The following is a 21,832-nucleotide window of genomic DNA, read 5'->3' as shown; positions in this document are numbered from 1 at the left end:
CCCAATTTCAGACCAATCAGAAGCAGGGGTGGACAGGTAGGCCCAAGAAGATCTCGGCTTGCCGTGTTAACCTCTACATGGAGTCTTACCTCAATATGAAGGCTGTGGCTGCTGGCACAGGTGTGGGGCCCAGTTTGACTAAACTGGCCTAAAGCTGACTCTGCAACAATGTTTGGAGTGCAAGGAATGGAATTTTGGAGTGGAATGAAGACCGGTTTTGAGTTATATGGTCTGATTATGTATAGGATGTTTACCCATGGAATGGGTGGGGAAGAACAAGCCTCTCAGCCAATATGGGCTTGTTTGTGACTTCCTCTGCCAAGATTTGCAGTGCAATCCCATGCATGTTTTCTCAGAAGTAAGCTTCATTGGCTTCATTGGAACTTGCTCTTCAGTGGGACCGTTTGTATGGAATTGCAGCCTTGTAACACAATCCTATGCATGTTTACTCAGAAGTCACATTGCAGCCAATGGTGCTAACTTTCTTGTAAGCTTGATTAGGGTTGCAACCTAAGTTATCTTAACTCATTTCCTAGTGTTGATAGCTAAATAGAACCTCCATGTTTAGTTGCAGTGTATGTCTAAATATCAGATATTGAAGCTAAACAACAGAAAATAGTTATCCTGTTCGATCCCACCAGTGAGGTTCCAGTTGGTTGCTGCAGGAATCACGAAGCAGAATCTGATAGACCAATGTTTCTCAATCAGTGGTACTTGCACCACTGGTGGACCTGAGGTGATATCTGGTAGTACTCATGGGATCCCCAGACCAGACCCAGAGAGTCCAACAACACAACATGATAAGCAGCAGTAGGTGGCTCAGCTTAGCAGGCAGAGCTCCAGCAATGCTTTTCATAAGCTTGAAAACGCTTTCCCCTCTGCCCTGAGCCTCTTACCGGTGTTTGTCACATCATGTCTGCCTTACCAATCTGGAAGTAACTGGTAATAACATCATCTCCAGTTACTTCCGGTGGTACTTCCAATAGGTGGACCACGTGAAGTGGTATGGCGGGGGACAAATGTCGACAAATGATGAGATAGACCAGCGGTTCTCAACACTGCTTCCTCAACGTACCACTTGCTGTTGTGCTGTCCCTGGAGGTAACACCGGAAGTAACTGGCAATGACATATCGCCAGTTACTTTCGGTTTGAAGACCGCAACAGGAGCTTCCAAGATTGGTAAAAGGCTCAGGGTGGGTGGGAAGGAGAGATTTTTCTTGCACTCAAAAACCACGTGCTAGCACTCTGCCCGCCAGCTCTAGTTTCCTATTGCTGTTAGAAGCTCCAATTGCGATCTCACCGCTGGGTGGAGGGTGTTGTGTGTACTACCCAATACCACCCACTGGCAGTATGCGTACTGCCAGTTGAGAACCACAGTGATAGATCATTCTTCCCATGCAGAAAGGGCATTCTTTTTGGGGGGCTATCACCCTGTGCACATTCACTGAGGTGCATGCCTTATTGACAGTGAGGCCTCCTTCACAATGCACAGGATCAGGCTGTATGCAGAAATGAATGGCCCCCTTTTCAGCACCAGAGAATGGCATAGCTGTGGGGGGCAAAGCGTTAAGTCTTGGAGGGAGCCTTGCTGCGGCGTGCAAGCAGCACCTCTCCCTTGCCTTGGGTGAACCCCTTCATTTTGCTCCCCCACCTGGAATGGCTCTGAAGGGGAGGAGGGGGGTCTGCATGCACTCTGTGGTGAGACTCCCAGCAAAGCTTAGTGCTTTGCACCCCCTCTAGCTATGCCACTGGCACCCTGTTTCCTGTGAAAGGAGCTATTGGAATGCTGACAGCCTCAGAATGACGTCACTTCGCTGTCAGCTGCGCAGCGCGCGACGAACATTCCAAACGATGACGAAAGCGCCCCCGCACCTACAGGCGGGGGCGGCAGATACCAGAACCAGGAAAGGATTCCGGCACCGGAAGAGTGTGGAACGTGCCAAGCCAGGAGGTGGGCGTGGCTTGCGGGCAGTGGGCGGGGACGACAAATGACAGCGTAGGTCTGATGTGAAGGAATGGGCGTGGCCTGCGCTCCTGAAGCCGGTTTCTGTCCGGGCGGAAAAAAGCGCTTTCGGTGTAGTTCGGTGGCATAAGAACCATAGATGTAAAAAAGACTAGAGTCATAATTCTTCTGAGCGCACTAGCTTTTGCTCTGGGTTTTCAGTTCTTGTTAGTAAGGCAAAAAGGACAGATACTCATGGAGTATTATCTGCAAGTTTCCTTGCATAAAATGCTGTTGGTGAACTTAATAATAATAATAATAATAATAATAATAGTGAACTTTTCAAGACCATTGAAAAGTGAATTGAACTAATTGAAAGTAATTTTCAATTAATAATAATTATAGTCACTTAATAATAATAGTAATTAGTCAGTTAATACTGAAACTAATAATAATAGTATTAGTAGTCAATAGTGAGCTTAATAACAATAATAGTAATAATAGTCACAATAGTAAACAATAATTGTGAAAATCATGAAACAAGTTAGGACTTCCTCCTAGCTTTGCTTTCTGTAGCAATTCATTGTGCCCTCTCTCATCACCTCTAGTCGAAGCGAAGGCAGTACATAAAAACATAACGTAAGAACATGTTCTCTCACAAGCGGGTCTTCTTTTTTCTGTGTAGGAGTATTTTGAATTCTGAGAAAGACATAAAATGTGATGCCATTGCCAATACAAACATATTTACTCAATGTTGTTGTCTTAAGATGGCAAGGGAGGGAGAGGGGATGCAAACCAGAGATCCTGTGGTGTAGGGCAGCCTTGCATGGAGAATCTGTGTGACCATCATGGTGTCCTCTTCACTTTGCAGAGAGGCTAAGGCTGCCATCCCAGGCACACTTTGCTCTGAGTTGCAGACCAATCCTCTGCATGTCTACTTAGAAGTAAGTCGCATCATAGTCCAAGTGTGGATCAGATTGCAACTTAAGGACCAAATCCTAACCAACTGTCCAGCACTGGTGTAGCTGTGCCAATGGGGCATGTGCTGCATCCTGCAGTTAGGTGGCACTCACTTTCCGCGTAAGGGAGAGTTTGTTTCCTTACTTCGGAGCTGCATTGCCCTTATGTGGGTGCTGGAAAGTGGGTTAGGATTGCACCCTAAGTCTCACTGAAGATAATAGGTCCTAATTCTGAATATACAAGCATAGGTTTGTCATAAGAACTTAAGAAGAGCACCACTGGATCAGGCCAAAAGCCCATCTAGTCCAGCTTCCTGTATCTCACAGTGGCCCACCAAGTCTCTAGTGTCCTCTAGTGTCTAGTGGCCCACCAAGTTCTTAGTGTACTCTAAGAAGGGCTTCTAATGACCACACTACTGGAAGCAACCCAGTTTTTTTTTTTTACCGCCATATACCAGAGGGTGGAAGGAAGGGCAGTCTCTGACTATACCCACCCCCAGGGACAACGCAGCAGCAATGCCAAGAGCCCCTGCTCTGTCCCAGGTTTTATCTAGCATGGAACATTAAAAGTTTAATTCAGCCTCTACGGTGCTCATAGCTAATGGTGACCACTGGGAACTTTCTTTTCTAAAACCCGGAAAGCACCCCTTAGTGTCACTCTAGCCTTTCCCCTACTCTACGGTTTCAGGGCAGAGCTACCAGGTGGAATGGGGCGGGGCGTGTGAGCCCAACTCAGCGGCGCGGGGGAGAGGAGGAGCAGAGTACGGTGGTCGAGAAAGGCCAGAATTGGTGGAGTAAGCGGTGGCGGCAACGGGAGCGGCCGGCTGAACCGGCCTGGCTCTCTCCTTCCCCCCCTCCCCTTTGGCGCCTGGCTGGTGCGTTGGCCATGTCGCTGTTTCAGTCGGCGCTGGACTTCCTGTCCGGACCAGGCTCCCTGGGGGCCGCCAGCCGGGACCAGAATGACTTCGTGGGGCAGGTGGTGGAGATGGGAGAGATGAAGCTGCGCATCAAGAAGGTCATCGCCGAAGGTGCGGGGGGGGGAGAGGGAAGCCCCCCCTGGGATGAGTGGGTCATGGAAGGGCCCCCGCATGAGCCTCTTGCCCCCCCACCTTCTCTATTGGGGTCCTTGGTTGGGGTCAAGGAGCCTTATAGGGTGAGGCTGTGGTGGGGGCTCAGCTGCACTGGGGAGGGCCTCTCAGTGCTGGCCTTGGGAGCTTTGGAACCTCCCCCGTTGCCAGGGAGGTGGGGTGGGTGGGGAGGCAGGTGAGGCAGAGCCTCCCTACAGGGGTCCTTCAAAGAGCACCACCGCAGTGTGAGGCACCCAAGCTCTGTGCATGGGTGGTGGGTGCTTGGGTGGGTGCTTGCGAAGAGCGATGGCGGTTTGCCAAGGACCCCTGTGGGGAGGCTCTGCCTCACCTGCCTCCCCACCCACCTCCTTGCTTCTAGACAGCTTCTTCTTTGCTCACTGAGACCCCAATTCCATACATAACTATTTATAAGTAAGTCCCACTGTAGTCAGTCGGGCTTGCTCCCAGGTAAGCGTGGACAGAATTGCTACCTTAACCTTCCAAGGTAGACAGGTAGGTGGGTGGCAGAGGAGCTGCCTCCCTTTTGCTCACTTGCTGTCTTCTCCATCCTCTGCGTCAAGGCCAAGCCTTGTAACCCAGAAGAAGTGGGCAGGTGAGCAGAAGTGGCTGCTGCTCCTTGTCATTGCATGACCCCAGTGAGAGGGAGCACACAGGTGACCAAGGGGATTGGCGGTGGCAATAGGAACATTTTCTTGCTTGTACAGAGGAGGCAGCTCCTTGCTGTCACTGCTGCTCGTTTTCTCGGTATTGACCCTCTGCACTTGTCTTTTGGGTGGTGCTGGCACTGCACCCCAAAGTGAGTGGGCAGGTAAGTAGAAATGGCTGCTGTTCTTTGTCATTGCATCTCCCCAATATGAAGGAGCGCACAGGTGATCAAAGGGATGGTGATAGGAGCAGCTCCTTGCTGGGTTGCACAGAAGTGGCTGCTCCTTGCTGTTACCATTGCTCATTTCCTCTGGATTGACCCCCTGTGTTTGCCTTTTGGGTGTTTCTGGTACTGCACCCCAAAGGGAGTGGGCAAGTGAACCAAGTTGGCTTCTGACACTATTGTCACTGGTAGCTTGTTCACCTGGCTGGCTAATGAGCGAGTGACAGTGGCAAGTGACAGCTACTGCTTCTGCTTGATTGTTCTTCTTCCTCTCCCAATATCCACCCCTGCCCAGAGGGAGAAGGCAGGCAAGTGAGCAGGGGCCTCTGCTGATTTTGCTTACTCATTTGTACTCCCCCTTTGGACAGTGCAATGGCTGGGATCACTGTCTTTGTAAGGTGCTGCAGCTTCTTGCTGAGCCACCCGGCGAGACAAGTGAGTAGAGATGGCTCTTTTCTCACCTCTTCACTTGCTGGTTTTTCCTGGTCTTGCTAGTAACCTGTCTGCTTCTTTTGGGTTGGAATTGGGCAGAATCGGTCCTCACTATTGTGCAGCCCAGAGAGACCACAGGTCAGTTAGGGAAAGCAAGCTGCTAATCTTCTATGTGCGATGGTCTGTGTTGTTTGCATGTATTCTCCCAGTGGGTGGCACAGCTGTCTACTGGGCCACCCAGAAGGAATGGACAAGTGGTGGCAAGGATAACAAGAAGCTATTGACTCTGCTTTCTATGTGCGCTCATGTTCTCATTCTCTCTCTCTCTCTCTCTCTGGGTGGTGTAGTAGTTAGGATTGGGCCTCACTGTGCTGCCCAGAGACCACCTAGCTATAATGCCACCCAGCGAGAGAGAGACAGCATACAGGTGGGCAAGTTGCACTGGCTCCTTGTATCTGCTTTGTCTGACTTGCTCACCTGGTCTCTCCTTGTGGGCTGTGAGGTTTGGATCTTCTGAGCCCAAGACCAACTTCTGCACTGTCTGGAGACAGTGTAGGTGAGTAGAGGCTGTAGCAGCTTCACAGAGTGAAGCCTGTAGATGGCATAATGGGAAGCTACATATTTCTAAGAAAGCTCCACCCAGAGGGGGGGGGGGAATTGCGGAAAGACATAGCCCTCTGAACTGCAGATCTTATGAGTAGTTTATGTGTCTTCCCTTTACCTTGTGTCAATGTTGATACACATTTGTTGGTGGCCTGTGAACTTCAGGCTGCATTTCTGAAGCTGGCCCTTCGTTTTTGTGCTGTCTTTCTAACACTAAAGCACCTCTCTTTTTCCTACTGCATTCTTTTCCTGGAAATCACAGCAGAAATGATCCCCACCTTCATTGTGCTTGGAAAATATATTATCATGTATTGTCCCTTTCTATCAGCTTGTGCAGTCTGGCAGCTTGTGATTATACTAGCTTTGATCATCTGGATGAATGTGGAGTGTTAATCTGCATTGCCAGTCTCATTGTCCTCTTGTGTGTTTGGGCATAATTTTGGTAGATTTGTGTAGATGTCTCTAAAAAGTGAGCAAGTCAGTTGAGATCACTTAACCTTAATGGGAAGTGCTCAGTCCAACACAGAAAATGTTGAAAATGACTGGGGCTGCTCAGCAAGTACTGTAGCCAAAATCTGGTCTTTTTCCTCCACTTCCACCCCCCACCAGGGGACCACCCCAACATTGTTCCTGGTGTGGTTGTAGGAATAGGTTAGTCAGACATAATATCTAGTGCAGTGGTTCTCACACATTTGGCACCAGGACCCACTTTTAGAATGAGAAACACTGATCTAGTGACTCCAGATGTGTCTGTGCTTTGACTTGAACTGGCTAGATCAGTGTTTCTCAAACTGTGGGTCGGGATCAACTATGTGGGTTGCGAGGCAATTTCAGGTGGATCCCCATTCATTTCAATATTTTATTTTTAATTTATTAGACTTGATCCGGCCATGGTATGTGATTGCATTTGGCGAAATGTTACAGATCTGTACTTTTAACAGGCTACTATGTATATGTTTTTAACAATGATAATAAATGAGACTTACTCTTGGGTAAGTGTGGGTAGGATTGCAGCCTAGGATTGCAAAAAAAATTTTCCAGCTTCCTGATGTCACTTCCGGCCATGACATCACTTCTGGAGGGTCCTGACAGATTCTCATTCCACAATCCAATTTTTAATATAGCAGTCTATTGTGACTCGCACATTGCGACCAACACAAGGTCCGGGATTCACCAATGTCTGCTGTTCTCGTTGCCGGATCTGGTGCTGAAATAAGGCACTTCAGTGATGTTCTACAAAGCTGATGTTGTAAAAATAAGATACATTCCCTTAGAAAAATGGAGGTCATTTGAAATAAGGGATTTGAGGTAATTTGAAATAAGGCAACGGTAGTTCCTCCTGAGAGCAGTGTCTGTAGAAATTTGAGGCTTTCATCAGCAAGAGCAGCAGTTGGCGGTGAGTACTGGGATTCTCACTGGCTGGAGTGACAAAACCAAGATGTGAGGAGGCCTAGAATGGGCTGAAAATAGCTGAGCAGAGGCTCAGGTGATAACAAGAGTGGCAGCTGGTGGTGAATTCCCCCTAAAACTTGGGAACCACTGGGCTAGATAATTTCATTTAATAGTGCTCAGATGAGTGTTGTAATGCAGTTGGGAATATGCAATCGAAAGTGAGTCTGAATCTGCCTCAACAACGCCCATGGGAGGCTGTTAATACACGTGGATGTCTCTCAGTGGATTAGGATAACTTGTATTTTGTTGATGATAATCTGGTGCTTTGTATGTTGGCTCTGGTTTACTTATGTTGATGATATATGATTCTTATATGATCATATATTTTATGATCATATATTATATGATCTTATATATATATGATCTTGTTCTATATGTATTAGTTGGGCAAAAGAGGAAGGGCACAGTTTTGAGCACAGTCCAGTTTCTCAGCTTCTTTGGAAGCTTCTAAGGATCAGTAACGGAAGAGATGATTCACTGAGAGCCACCATATCAAACTTTTCCCTACATTGAACAAGCCACAGGGCTTGCTTGGTGTAGCTGACTCAGTCCTGGCCCAAGGTTAAACGGTGGCTGAGCTAGTGCCAAATTTTTGCCCCTGTTTTGATGCAAACACCCTACTGTCACTGCTGCCTCCTCAACCACCTGGCTGTCTAAAGAAGCAGCTAGGACAGCAAGGAAATGGGAGTGCAGCAGTCCCAAAGTGCTCCCTTCTTTCTTATCTTTGCTACTGTCACTGCCTGTTTGTCCCTGCCTAGCTGCGTCTTCAGACAAACAGGCTGGGTGGAGCATGATAGGAATGGAGTTCTCTTTCACTCCCACCTTGCTCTGCCCACACTGTTTGGAGACATGGCTAGACAAGATCAAACAGGTGGTGGTGGAGGTGAAGGTAAAAGCAGGTGGGGTTGGTCTGCCTTTTCCTTGTCCACCAAACTGCTGCGATGTGGGCAAATAGGAAGCAGAGTGATTCTGTTTTAATTACTCCCTTTCCAAGAGAGCAACTGCAACGGGACTTTTGCCTCCCTGCTGCCTTTCCCTCCAGTACTCTCCTAATTACTTGTGACAGTGGTGCTGGAGGAAGTGGCAAGGCTTCCCTGATCCTCCACTTTCTCTCAATGAGTGCGGGGTGAAGCATCTGGGTTGCTTCATGCAGGTTGCAGGCAGTGGCAAACAGACATGAGGTTTGGGGTGCCCCTTGTCAGGTTGTCATCTCGTCCAGCCCACTACCTGATGTAGTTGCTGCCATTTGCCTTATGGGTAGGCTGACCCCAAATGCACACATTGTTCATTTGGGACAGCAGTGAGGTGCCATGAATCCGATTGGTATCTCCGTGTGAACTCTGTCTATGCCCTAAAGCAGGGGTGTTAAACTCGTTTCATACCGAGGGCCGAATGGCATTCGTGATGCCTGCTGAGGGCCGGAAGTAATGTCATTAGGCAGGAAGTGATGTCATTAAACAGGTCATAACAAAAAATAAGCACTTTTTCTCACTTAGGAATTCATTAACTTCAAATGACAGAAGAGAAAACACAAATCTTTATCATATTTCTGGGTTTTGGAGAGCCGAATTTTCTTGGGGGCTGCCCTTTTAGCAGTAACACCTCAGCACTGCTCAGCAGCTGAGAGCCTGAGGGCTGGATAAAAAGCTTCTGCGGGCCGCATCCGGCCCCCGGGCCTTATGTTTGACACCCCTGCCCTGAAGCAAGAATGACCAAATGGGTATCTGAGCCTGAGATGCAGTCCTTAAAGCTGTTGCACATGGCCATCACTGCATCTCATTCAAGGTATGTTAATTCATTTGCCCATCGTCTTTGCTCATACGATCTCTTCAAATTGTAAGAGCGAAAGTCCATACATTGCCATTCCCTTGCCTCCGAAGAGCAGGGAGGTCCCTGTTATCCTTGATTTCAATTAACTCAGGGAGGAGTGGGTTCCAGAACGGAGCCCCTATGGATACTGGGGCTCGCCTGTAGTAACAAATTGTCTCTCTTCCTCCTCGGGCTCTGAGGGGCTGGCGGAGTAAGAGGCCACAGGCAATTCATTACTACATACAGTTGCCCTAAAAATAGCTGCAGAACCCAGAAGAGTTTTTCAGTTATCAACTACTGTGCTCCAAATTCCTGTGGCACACCTTTGGAGCTTTTGCAGCAAACCAATGTACTGTGGCACACCAGTTGAAAATTGCGATAACATGCAGTCATCGCTCTTTGGACAGTGCAGCTGTTGTGGAGGAACAGGGCTAGGCAGGAGTGCATGGCTTTTAAAAAAACATAAAATGATACATTGTAACATTATTTGCAATTTATACAGTGTTTTCTGTGGTACTGTTTGAATGCTCTACTACCAAACAGAAGCTACCTGCAAGTCGTAAACGACCTATCTCTGATGTATTAACTTAATAGTTAAAAGGAAACTTTGGTGGTGGTGTTTCAGAATTATGATTCCCTTCCTGTGATAAGAAATAAGAAGTCTAAATTTCTGTCATCTCCACTCTCCATCCAGAGTAAAGCAACTTTCAAGAGTTGCCTAAGCAGTGGCAAATAATGCATTGTGCTAGAATGATTGGATGTAAATATCAGGTTTCTTGTGTTTCCATTTGTCATCCTTGGGGATGTGAGGTTACAAGACTTGAGAACAGAAAGGAGGTTTATGGAAGCCGTCTGCTTGTTTGTTGTTTGCTAACTGGCTTTTTGTGTCATGTGGCAAGACATAATACGCTTAAAATTTCACTTTGGAGATATTTGATCCATTAACATAGAGTGGAAAAAATCCCACTATTGAATCAAAACTCCTACATGTAATTTCTCTAGTGAATGCCAAGGCTAGCATTTCATTTTGTGCAGTCTTGGTCTTCTGTGTTTTAGAATATAATTTGAGAAAGGAGCCTGCGAATTTGATACGAGGGTGACATTTTTAAAATCAGCATGGGAATACATAAAAGTTGCCCACACCTTTCTTAGCTTTTTGTAACAATTCATCCAATGGATTTTGTTGGTTTGGCTTCTCAGAAGCAGTTAGGTCCAGCGTAGGTAAAGCTTCTCAGCTCTCTAACCTGGTGCCAGTGATTAAGGCAGCAATCCTGTACATGCTTAGCTGGGACTAAGTCCCAATGAAGTTTGAGGAGATGTACTTAGGACTCTACTGTAAGAGTTGCCTGCAACCCTTTCTCGTTCTCTCAGATCTCCCCTATCTTTCCTTGTAATGTCCTTAGTCATGACTAAAAGGCAACCAGGCTTGCAGTGGGATTTGTAAACCCATGTCAAACCTGGTTTGATGGGAATGCTGGTTAACTTTAATCTTTGTAAGGGTCAGCACAGATGTAACTGTTAACTGTGAATTAAGCGGCTGGGGGAAAGAGGAAGATTCACAAGGTAGAGGGGAGAAAGCAGAGGGAAGCTCAGATTCCCATGGCTTGTGATATTCTCTGAGCACAATGTGTGTTGTGTGTGCACACTGATGCCACCGACATGCTGCAATTCTCAAGACCTATCAGTAGTTTCTAGCTCTTGAGGTCACCCTCAAGATTACAACCTAGGTGGAACCACCTTCCTTTAGTTTCAGATGTAGCTGTACAAAAACTCAGACGAAAGAAGATAAGGGGTTGACCTTGGGATTGGTAAGAAATAAGCAGACTATACTTTGAGAATCATTTCTTTCCTTGGAGCATTCTTGGCACACTGCCAAACTAATTCCAAAGAGCCTTTGGGAAAATTGTGATAATTAAACCAGTCTAAAACCAACAAGTCTCTAGTATGGATGTGCCCTTAAGTAGATGGTAATAGCAGCAGTCTTATCTGTCTAGTGCTTTTCTTAAGTCTTCAGAGCTTTTGATATCTATTGTCTTAGTAATCCTACAGTATGGTCTACTAACACTAGTAGTCTTGAATGCTGCAAATTGAGATTTTTTTTGTGGGTTTGAGAGAGAAAAGGCAGGAAGTCTGCTGGCAGGACAATTTTTCTTTTCACCAGTTTAGGAAGAGGGAGTTGATGTTTCATAAGCAACTGTTGCAGTGGTTTAGCCTACAAAGGATGTGACATTGACAGTGAAAAATGTGTTGGAAACACAAGACCAATTCGTGGAAGCAGTATATGCTTGAATGATAGAACATTTCAACCTAAGTCGAAGGCTTCTGGAAGATGTAGCCCAGTGGGTGGCAATTGCATGCCAACATGCTGTGGCAATGTTGAACTAAATATACTGCCTGGTAGTGTGTGTAACCAATTGCACAACCTTGACTTGACTTGCTGATGATGGAGCTCTGTTAATTGAGCGCTTTTCTGAGGAGGCTGAGTTGTAGCACAGACTTGTATAGCAGGTGACCCTCCAGGCCAAATGCAGTCCACCAGGCATTTATAGCAAGCGGTGTCTTGCTCGGGGCTCTGTAATCCTGTTTTTGCCTGCCACCTGCCTGGGCATTGCAAAATACCTGGGCATCCCGCAAAATATCAGCTGTGTTGTATTTAAAGCAACACTTCTAAAAATATGGATTTTTCTGTAAGGGAATTTCAAACAATAACTGACAGGCTAGCTTGTTGGAGGGCGGGCAAAACTGGTTTGAAAAATCATAGATATTTTCTATGGTTCTATGGTTGGGGTTCTAAAGCTCTTGCGGTCCATCGTGGTTGAGGCTGGTAAGCTGCTGTCCTTTGGTGGGTGGGGTGAACAAGCTTTGGTCTTCTCCCCAAGTGTGGAGCTGCAGGGGTCATCCTTGCAGTTGCATGGCAATCCTTGTTTCCTCCTCCTCCCAGCTCACAGTTTGTGAGGAAGGCTTGGGATGATGTGGCTGCTCTTTTACTGAGGCACAATAATAATAAATAATACATGTATTTATGTACCGCCTTTCTTGGTCGTCAGATTTCTCCTCAGACTTTATTCAAGGCAGTTTACATGGGCAGGCTGTTCTAAATCCCTGTAGGGATTTTTACAATCGAGGAAAGGTTCTATCTTTCAAGAACCACAACATTTCAGATGGATCTTTTTGATCTGGTATCACATTCTGGCCTCCAATTTCCTCCCACACAAGCTGACAAGCAGCTCCTTCATCTCTCACATGGAGGGCAGCCAAGACGCTTCTTTGCTCGCACCAAAGAGCAGGTGGAATAACTCGGCTCAGCTTGTCAGCTGCTTCGAGGTCTCACCATTCAGGGTGCCGGTGGCCTCGAACCAGCAACCTGTGGATGTTATCTTCAGGCAATCGGAGGCTCTACCCTCTAGACCAGACCTCCTGCCCAATGGTGCACAGCCAAACCATTAAGATTCCCCCACTCTGGAGCTAGGAAGCATGATGGGGAGGTGGCTTAAGCCACTGAAGTCCCTGAAGAATCTCAGTAGCACAGGGCCAAACTGACATGCCTCTTATTGCCTTTTCCAACTCCAACTTGGAGCTGGTAAAGTTAATGAGCAGTTGTTCCTGATCTTGTATTGGGACACTGTGTGTGAAAATTAGCTGCTTGCTTTTATTCACAATTTTTTTTTTAATTGCCTGCTATGACTAGCCAAAACACTGGGCACCTGTAGTTGTTATAGCTGTTGTGGTTTTTTTTAAAATTTTTGGTTACATATGACTAAATTTGTGCCCTATTTAAAGCCCACATTAACCAACTTGGAAGCATCTTGGCATACTCAAAAGTGCTGGGCGCTCAAGCCACTCTTAAGAGCTGTGAGAGACGGTGGCAGTTTTGTGTATTAAATGGCCAAGTGAGAAGTTTGCAATGCAGTTGCATGTGAATATTTAATTGCTGTGAGGTAAAATGGTTAAATTACTGGGGACTGTCGGATATTATCTCGTAGGCCACCTGCTCTGGGTCTTAAGGGAGTGGTTTCCCCTTAGCAAATGTGTTCAGTTTTTGAGTTGTGTTTTCCTCCGCAGGAAGGGAGCCTCATACTGTGACGGAAGAGGAGTTGCAGGGGGGTGAGTGGGTGGGCTGTTCACACCTACTGTAACCTGATGATAGCTAGGGTATGTTTGCTGCTAATTGCTTATCTGTATTTCAGAAAGTTCCTAAAATCTTACATATGGACTCTCAGCAGATAGTAGAAGCATGCCCAGCTGTCCAAGTTTGTTTTTTATATGCAAATTGCTGCAAAGATGTGTATTTCTACTGATTTTTCCAGTGTGGATTTTGCATCTCGGTTTGGGGAGAAACTACATTAGAAATGAGCTTTGATGACACCACACTAAACACTCATTGGAATTTCACGTCATGTTGTATATATACTTTGCTTTGGGATTAAGCAATTTCTGCCCAACATTACATTCACTCAACAGGGACCAAATGTGTATATCTATGGCAGTGGTTCTTGAACTTTTCCAACCTGCAGCTCCCCTGATCCTTGTGGCCATTGGCCATGACTCTCCATTACATCACCTCACCTCAGTTACCCCCAAAATGGGGATGAAGGTGTTATAATTATACACTAGAAACAAAAAAAAACACCTGCCAGCACTCTGAGGCTGCAGTCCTAACCACACTTACCTGAGAGTAAGCCCATTGAACAAAATAGGACTTACTTCTGAGTAAACCTGGTTAGGATTGTGCCCTGAGTTTGTTAGCAGCACACCTGGAGGGTTTTGGAAAGGGAGGGGGGATGAATTTGCTGGGGGAGGGGAAGATTTTGTTTTGTGTGTATCTGCTAATTGCAAACTGATGCAAACTGAGACCTAGAGACTGGCTGCAATCCTAACCTCACTTTCCTGGGAGTAAATTCCACTGAACACAATAGAACTTACTTCTGAGTAGACTTAGCTAGGATTGTGCCTTTTGTCTTATAATACCAGCTAACATGGGAAGTAACTCCACCCCCTCAAAAGGAGGCAGGAGGAAAAAGGGGGGTGGCTGAAAAGGAATGGGTGTTTTTATTTTTTAATCAATTTTTGGAGACAAAACCGTCAAGAGTGGCTTTTTTTCTCTTTTGAAGGGGGAGGAAAAAGAGAAAGGTAAAGATCCTTGGTTAACCTGACACCGACCCTATGCCTATGTAGGTCTACTCAGAAGTAAGTCCCATTTGAGTCAGTGGGGCTTGCTCCCAGGAAAGTGTGGATAGGATTGCAGCCACACCCAGCAAGATTACAACTCACCCCCAAAGTAGATGGGGGCTGCTCACACACATACACCCCAACATGCAGATGCCACCCCTATTCCCCCAGGCAAGACAGAGGAATGCAGGCTGGGGCATTTGGACATCCCCCCCCCAAGAGCAGTCTGGGCTCCCTCTTTCCCAAGTGCTTCACTGCTCTCTCTAGGTCAGGCTTCCCTCCCAGTTTGAAGCCTGCCAGGAGCACGCCCTGAGCTGATGAGATGCACCTCTGCTGCTGCCCAGCCAGCCTTCTCTCCCACCTCCTCCACCATGTTTCCCATGCCCACCCATTTGACACTGCCCCACCCACCTCCTTCACAGCAGAAGAAAAGCAGCAAGTAGGGAGGAGGCAGGTGATGCCTCCCTGAGATGCCTCCCCCCCCCTATGTTTCACACTGCCTCACCCACCTCCTTCACAGCCGAAGAAAAGCAGCAAGTCAGGAGGCAGCACCTGCAGCTGAGCAGAGCAGCTGTGGCCACCTCTCTCCCTGGTGATGCCCCTGGAGGCTAGCCATGCCTCACTAGGGAGGCCCAAACAGACAGATTGAATACCTCAGATCTATGGGCTGGGCAAAAATGGGTTAAGTCGAGGTGTGTGTTTTTGTTGATAACAAAAAAAACACAAAATACCACATTTTTCAAACACCTCTATCCATAGGTAATGAGTAAGGAACATTGAAATTGTGTGTTCAGCTGTGAATAAAAACACCACATTTTGCATTTTAATTCAACACATTTTTGAAACAAAACACTATTCTCAAATACCTCTAGCAATTAGGTTTGGGATAGTGTTCAGAATCCTGGGTGCCAGCTGCATGTTTCTAGGGACTTTGGTGTATTCCTTTTCCTTTTCCTGTGGGGCCTCCCCCAACATGTGGCTGAATTATGCGAGCGTTTAACTTGAGGGTGTGACATCTCTTTAAGGCTGTTTATACAAGGTGACTCTCACAAACACTGAAGAATCAAAATGAAACATGTTGCCCATCTTCAAGAGTGTTCAAAGTTGGAATTTAGCTTTATCATTGTGCCTGGGTTTTTTTTGAGGGGGGTGGGAGGGGGAATGTGAGATGCATTCTATTGTTATATGTACCTCAAAATTTGAACTGGCACTAGCACGTTCTGGAATGTTTTGTGAAATGCAAGAGAATTTTATAAGATATAAGAATTCCCTTGAGCAGTGGTTCTCAAACTTTGAGGGAGCTTTACTCCCTCAGTAAGTTCTTGCGGGGGAGGGGCTAGGGCAGCGACACAATCCCCAGGATCGTGTCACTCAGGCGGGCGAGGGGGGGTGCTTTGCGCTTACTTCAAGGAGGCAGGGCTGCAGCAGGCTACAGGAGGTGCGGGGAGCCCTGTGCAGCGCTCCCTGAGGCTTGGAATGTTCACTAAAAGCGGGCGCAAAATATCTTCTACAAAACGGAAGTGCTTTGCGCCCACTTTTCCATGAAAGTTCCGAGCCTTACAGGACCTCCTGTAGCCTGCTGCAGCCCTGCCTTCTCGAAGTGCAAAGCACCCCCCTCGCCCCCCTCTTAGCGACCTGATCCTGCGGATCATGTCGCTGCCTCCCTTCCCCCGCCCCTTATTTTTTTTAAAATGTTTATTTATTTATTACAGATACAGGGCAGGGAGACGGGCTAGACAAAGGGGTAGGTCTACACAGGTTACACATCAGGATCTTGGCCATGGATTACAACATGAATTCTTGGGGGGGGGGGGAGGAAATGACTAGAAAAAAAGAAATTATCAGTACAAATGTTACCACATTGTCATTATATTTATAATTTATCTAAACAGTCATTATTATTTATCAAAAATTATCTATCCAGTCATAAAAAGGCTTCCAATATCTTCTTATTCTACCTATATCACTCTGTTATTGTTTCTGCTAAAACATCCATTTCTGCTGTTTCATAAATCTTATCTATTAATTTTTCTCTAATTGGAGCATCTATAGATTTCCACATTTGGGCATATAATATTCTTGCCGCTGTACTAATATGTACCATAAGGTATTTCTTGTGGTGGTCTTTAATTTCTGATGTCGCATTTAGGAGGAATTTTTCCGATTTGAATGGTATTACACAAGTCATTATCTCTTGTAACATTTTATGTATCATTTTCCAATATTTCTTTTCTTTTTCACATGTCCAACACATATGGTCAAAAGTTCCCTCAATCTCTTTACATTTCCAACACTTAAAGGGACAGAGGAAGGGTTACATGTACTGGTGGGTCACATGACCCACCAGTTTGAGAACCACTGCCCTTGAGCATTGAAACAGGGATGGCAATTAAATGTGGTATGTACATTCACATGCACCTTAACTTCAAGCTTGCTCTGTTTTTAGGGAAAGGGGGCTGGTAAGTACCTGAAGCAAAAGTTATCTGTTCCCTGCTTGCTGTAGTGTAGGAGTCATCAAGTTTCTGAAGCCTCTGAGCTTCACTGGAGTTCTGGAAAGAAATGGTGAGAGTCACTGCGGCGGTGCGGGGAGGGGCGGGGCGGGGGGCAGGACCAGGAACAACGGGCGTTTTTGCACATCATCCACATATACACACCCACCTTCCTGCCATCCTCCTCTGGTCCCTTCTACCCACCGTTGTCTCTGCTACCATCTCCTTGCCTCACGTTTATCTGTTCTGCTTGTTAACACTTCTCTTGGAAACCTGTTGGCTTAGTCCACTTGTATCTTGATAGGAAAGGAGTGGGAGAAGTGCATGCAAGAGAAGAGGAGAGATGCTCTGCCTTCTCCTCCATTTTCCCTATGTACCTGATTATGTACACGCCAATACAGCAGGTGGGGTAGAAGCTGAATCAGCTATGGTGAACCTTTTGGGCTCGGCATTGCAAATTTGGAAAATGCCTAACTCGACTCTGCTGATGTTTCACACCCCCCGCCGGTATGAATAAAAGAGAAACAATTTTTTACGTGTTCATTTATTTAAAAAACAATTACAGTACAATCATGTGTGGTGGTATGTATTCAGAAACATCAAATAATTACAAAAATGAAATATTAGTAAAACTCAGTTTTGTTGGGTGTTGGTGAATGCTGTTGTGTCACCCAAAATATTGTGGCATGTCACCTTTGACACAAGTGTCATAGGTTCACTATCACTGAGCTAGACTGTGGTGGTAGTGGTTGCGGATGCCATCAGACACCTCTGCAGGAGCATCAGTGGGCACCACATTAGGGACCCCTGCTGTAGACCATTTGACACATTGAGTGTATCTAATTTCTTATGCGCAGAGTGTTCATACATTATAAAAATGTCTCTTCGTGCTGATACTGTTACAACCATTTACAGTGTTGCAGAGCTCTGAGTGGTCTGAACCACAAACTGCACCGCATACTGCTACAGTCTAACATTGGAAGGGGCATGAAATTTGTCCAGCTTTGACGACTATGAACATAACATGAAAAGTAGCCATATGTGTTAAAAACTACTTTGTTCAGTAGGTAGGTTTTAATGGTAAATAAAACATTGCTGCAGAACTATTCAGAGCTCCATTTATGTTGCTTCCTAGCTAATGTTGTTATTAATGTTGTAATGTTGTAATGCTTATGTTGTTGCCTAGCTAATTGTTAACTGTCTGCTTTGTTTGGCCAATTATAATATAGGATTAAAAAAAAATACTAATGAACCTGTTTCAATTGAGCTGTTTGTAAGAATCCTTTTTGCAATGTCAAGATGAATACTGTATTGCAGTTTAATACTTGTTAATGGTGGAATTGGTTAAAAATCACTGGAGTCTTTTTAATTGACTGGTTTTAAAGCCTGGAAGCTTTTGTCTAGAATGAAATAGCAGTGCTTCTGAGCACAATGAGACTTTCAGTGTCGCTTGGCATGAATTGTTTAAGAGCTTTGTCTGAGAAGGGGAGGAACACTCACATGTGATTAATACCCTTGAGGATAAGCAACCTTGGAAGTTCTGCGGTACTGAATAATCCTGTGTTAACATGTTCCACTTGGAATTATGTACGTTTATACATAGGCTTTAAAGAGCAAGTGTTTTGGTCCAGAACACATTTTAATTGTGGGTGGCAGAGCTGCTTAGAGAGACTTGATTCTCCGAGGAATAATTTCCTGCCCAAATTTCAAAGGCAGGCCGGCACTGTTGTGTTCATGGAGTTTAATGTGTTGTGTGTGGTTATTCATCAGCAATGGATTGATGATTGTAACTTATGTAGGGCTAAGCTGAGGTTGAACCCCCCCCCCAGCTAAACCCACATTGATTCCGGCTTGTTCACATGGGTGTCTCACATGGCTGCCCTAAGTTTTAACCCAATTGGGCACTAAAAGTCACTTTGGAGACCTTCTGCAGGCAGGCAGCAGGGCTGACATTTCACATTGGTTAGCAGGGCAATTTTATGTAAAGAGGGCAACATTCAGAGAAAACCCTGTCTTTGAAAGCCCTGTCTTTGAAAACATTAAGGATACATTTGCAAAAGGGGAAAGTATATATAGCATTTATGGTGGCCATTCTCTTTGGCTTTGTTTGTTTTTCAGCTTCCAGTGCTCGAGTACTGGTTTTTTTTCTTCCTCTAGCACACTCACCACACCAGCAATCTTTCCTGCAAGCTCAGTGCTAAAAAGCATGGTTGCCTCCATTGTAATGATTCTGTTCGGGGGACAGGGTGGTGCTGGTAGCCACTACATCTTTATGGCTAAAACCACTTAGTTGGCAACCTTCAGTCTCAGAAGACTATGGTATTGCGCTCTGAATGGTGGTTCTGGAATAGCATCTAGTTTGGCTGAAAAGGCCTGTTCAGGAGTTCTGGACTGGGAGCAAGTGTAGTCTGTCCCTGGTCTGTCTCCCTGGCTGTGGGCCTTCCTTCTTTGCCTCTTAGCCTCAGTCTGTTGGCCAAGTGTCTCTTCAAACTGGAAGAGGCCATGCTGCACAGAATGCCTCCAAATGGGACGCTCAAAGGCCAAGGTATTGCATCTGTTGAGGTCCAATCCCAAGGCCTTCAGATCTCTCTTGCAGATATCCTTGTGTCGTAGCTGTGGTCTACCTGTAGGGCGCTTTCCCTGCACAAGTTCTCCATAGAGGAGATCCTTTGGGATTTGGCCATCGTCCATTCTCACGACATGACCAAGCCAACGCACGCGTCTCTGTTTCAGCAGTGTATATATGCTAGGGATTCCAGTTTGTTCCAGGACTGTGGTGTTTGGAACTTTGTCCTGCCAGGTGATACTGAGGATGCGTCGGAGGCAGCGCATGTAGAAAGCGTTCAGCTTCCTATCCTGTCGTGTGTGAAGAGTGCAGGACTCACTGCAGTACAGTAGTGTACTCAGGACACAAGCTCTGTAGACCTGGATCTCGGTATGTTCCGTCAGCTTCTTGTTGGACCATACTCTCTTTGTGAGTCTGGAAAATGTGGTAGCTGCTTTACCGATGCATTTGTTTAGCTCGGTATCGAGAGAAAGAGTGTTGGAGATCATTGAGCCAAGATACACAAAGTCATGGACAACCTCCAGTTCATGCACAGAGATTGTAATGCAGGGAGATGAGTCCACATCCTGAACTATGACCTGTGTTTTCTTCAGGCTGATTGTCAGTCCAAAGTCTTGGCAGGCCTTGCTAAAACAATTCATGAGCTGCTGGAGATCTTTGGCAGAGTGGGCGGTGACAGCTGCATCGTTGGCAAAGAGGAAGTCACGTAGACATTTCAACTGGACTTTGCTCTCAGTCTGGAGAGGTTGAAGAGCTTTCCGTCTGATCTGGTCCAGAGATAGATGCCTTCTGTTGCATTTTCAAAGGCCTGCTTCAGCAGGACAGCGAAGAAAATCCCAAACAAGGTTGGCGCAAGAACACAGCCCTGCTTCACTCCACTTTGGATGTCCAAGGGGTCTGATATTGAGCCATCAAAGACTACAGTGCCCTTCATGTCCTCGTGGGGAGAATCTTGAAGAGGCCGTCCATGCTGACCAGGTCGAAAGCCTTTGTGAGATTTATGAAGGCTATAAAGACTCCATACACTCTTGAATTGGATGCCATTTTCTGTGTAGTTTGTCGTTTGTTTTCGAATCGTGCTTCTAGTTCTAGTAAACTACACAGAAAACTACATGTTTTTAGTATACTAGAGACTTTGCTTCCGGCTGTTCTCAAGCTGAAAAACAACCGTAGCCTTTATTTTTCTCAGTAGCTCCAAGCTGTCAACATATGCTGAACAGTCACATTTTGAGTGAAAAGATGTGAGCCTTTGGCATTCATACCTAATCCAAAGGCCTGTTTCTGTTTGCAATGGTAAATAGACTCTCAGTGGGTACAACCAGGGAGTTGGCTGGACATTGAAGTGGTCCTGAGGAGTCCTTTCATGCAGCTTGAAGCATAATGTGGAGGCTGTCTCCCTCCCCAAAAGCTGCTTCTGGCAATAGGTAGAGTTTTTAAATCTCTTCATAAGACTTTTGGATTTGTTGCAAACTTGGCAATCAATTTTTATATGGTATAATAAATATGATGTATAATAGGCACACTTTGTAAACATTGTGATTTTTCTTCTTTTTAGTTACTTGCCCTAGTTTTTACCCTGTTCTACCATAGTGCCTAGAGGCCAAAGCCTCAGCACACAAAAACCTCCTCTTTCTCTTAAGTTCTCAACCCTGAGCAGTGTACGAATGGCTATGAAAGACCTTTCTGTTTGCTGTTGGAATACCCCTGTGGTCATATTCCAAGTGGTACAACTATTACCAGAGTAGGAGCTTGACCATGATCAACTGTCTTATTGTTTGTTCTTTCTTTGAAGGACATGTTCTTTGTACTTCTGATTTTTCCTGATTCTGCAAAAGCAGTTTATTATTTAGTGTGAGCCGTACTGCTGCTGTTCAGGCTCGGGGGAGGGGAAACTCTCCTAGGAAGTGGCTATATGAAAGAACGCATGATTTGGGTGCAGAATGTCCCTATTTCAATTGCTGGAACTTCCAGTTAAACAACTTTGGGTTGCCAGGTCAGGAAAGTCTTGTGCCTGGGATTCAGAGAGAGACATTGCCAGTTAGAAGGTTAGGCTAGATAAATCATTGGTCTGATACTTTTAAGGCAGCTTGGTATTGCTGTATACCCTGTGGTGAGATGGGTAGGGAGATTTCAAGGAGGCAGTCTCCTGTCTCCAGAAGAACTGCGGTGCTCCATAATTTCTTACTTACTGGATGGGTTGCTGCTATTTTAAGCTGACTATTGGCTGCATATTTCATTTGGAAGCATGCAGATCACCTGGAGAAAGCTCTCATATGACCCATAAGAAGAGCCCCACTGGGTCAAAGGCTCATCTAGTCCAGCTTCCTGTATGTCGTAGTGGCCCACCAGATGCCTCAGGGAGCACACAAGATAAGAGACCTGCATCCTGGTGCCCTCCCTTGCACCTGGCATTCTGAGGTGGCCTATTTCTAAAATGCTAAACCCAGATGGATG

The 21,832-nt window shown here is 45.9% G+C and overlaps 1 protein-coding gene across 2 annotated transcripts in view; it reads left to right on the top strand.

Annotated features, from left to right (window-relative positions):
* Positions 1-3,715: 3,715 nt before the first annotated feature.
* GAK (cyclin G associated kinase) overlaps positions 3,716-21,832 on the top strand; it is an 83,619-nt gene continuing 65,502 nt past the window's right edge. For both annotated transcript variants that reach the window (XM_066614196.1, XM_066614195.1), the window contains exon 1: positions 3,716-3,930. In XM_066614196.1, the coding sequence (XP_066470293.1) occupies positions 3,789-3,930 (142 nt within the window). In that variant the 5' untranslated portion in view covers positions 3,716-3,788. The remainder of the gene's footprint in view (positions 3,931-21,832) is intronic.

The sequence above is a fragment of the Tiliqua scincoides genome, chromosome 2 (genome assembly GCF_035046505.1).
Source record: "Tiliqua scincoides isolate rTilSci1 chromosome 2, rTilSci1.hap2, whole genome shotgun sequence".
In the NCBI taxonomy this organism is placed as follows: domain Eukaryota; kingdom Metazoa; phylum Chordata; class Lepidosauria; order Squamata; family Scincidae; genus Tiliqua; species Tiliqua scincoides.
The sequence above is the reverse complement of the archived record's forward strand: the minus strand, read 5'-3'. Positions and strand labels throughout refer to the sequence as shown.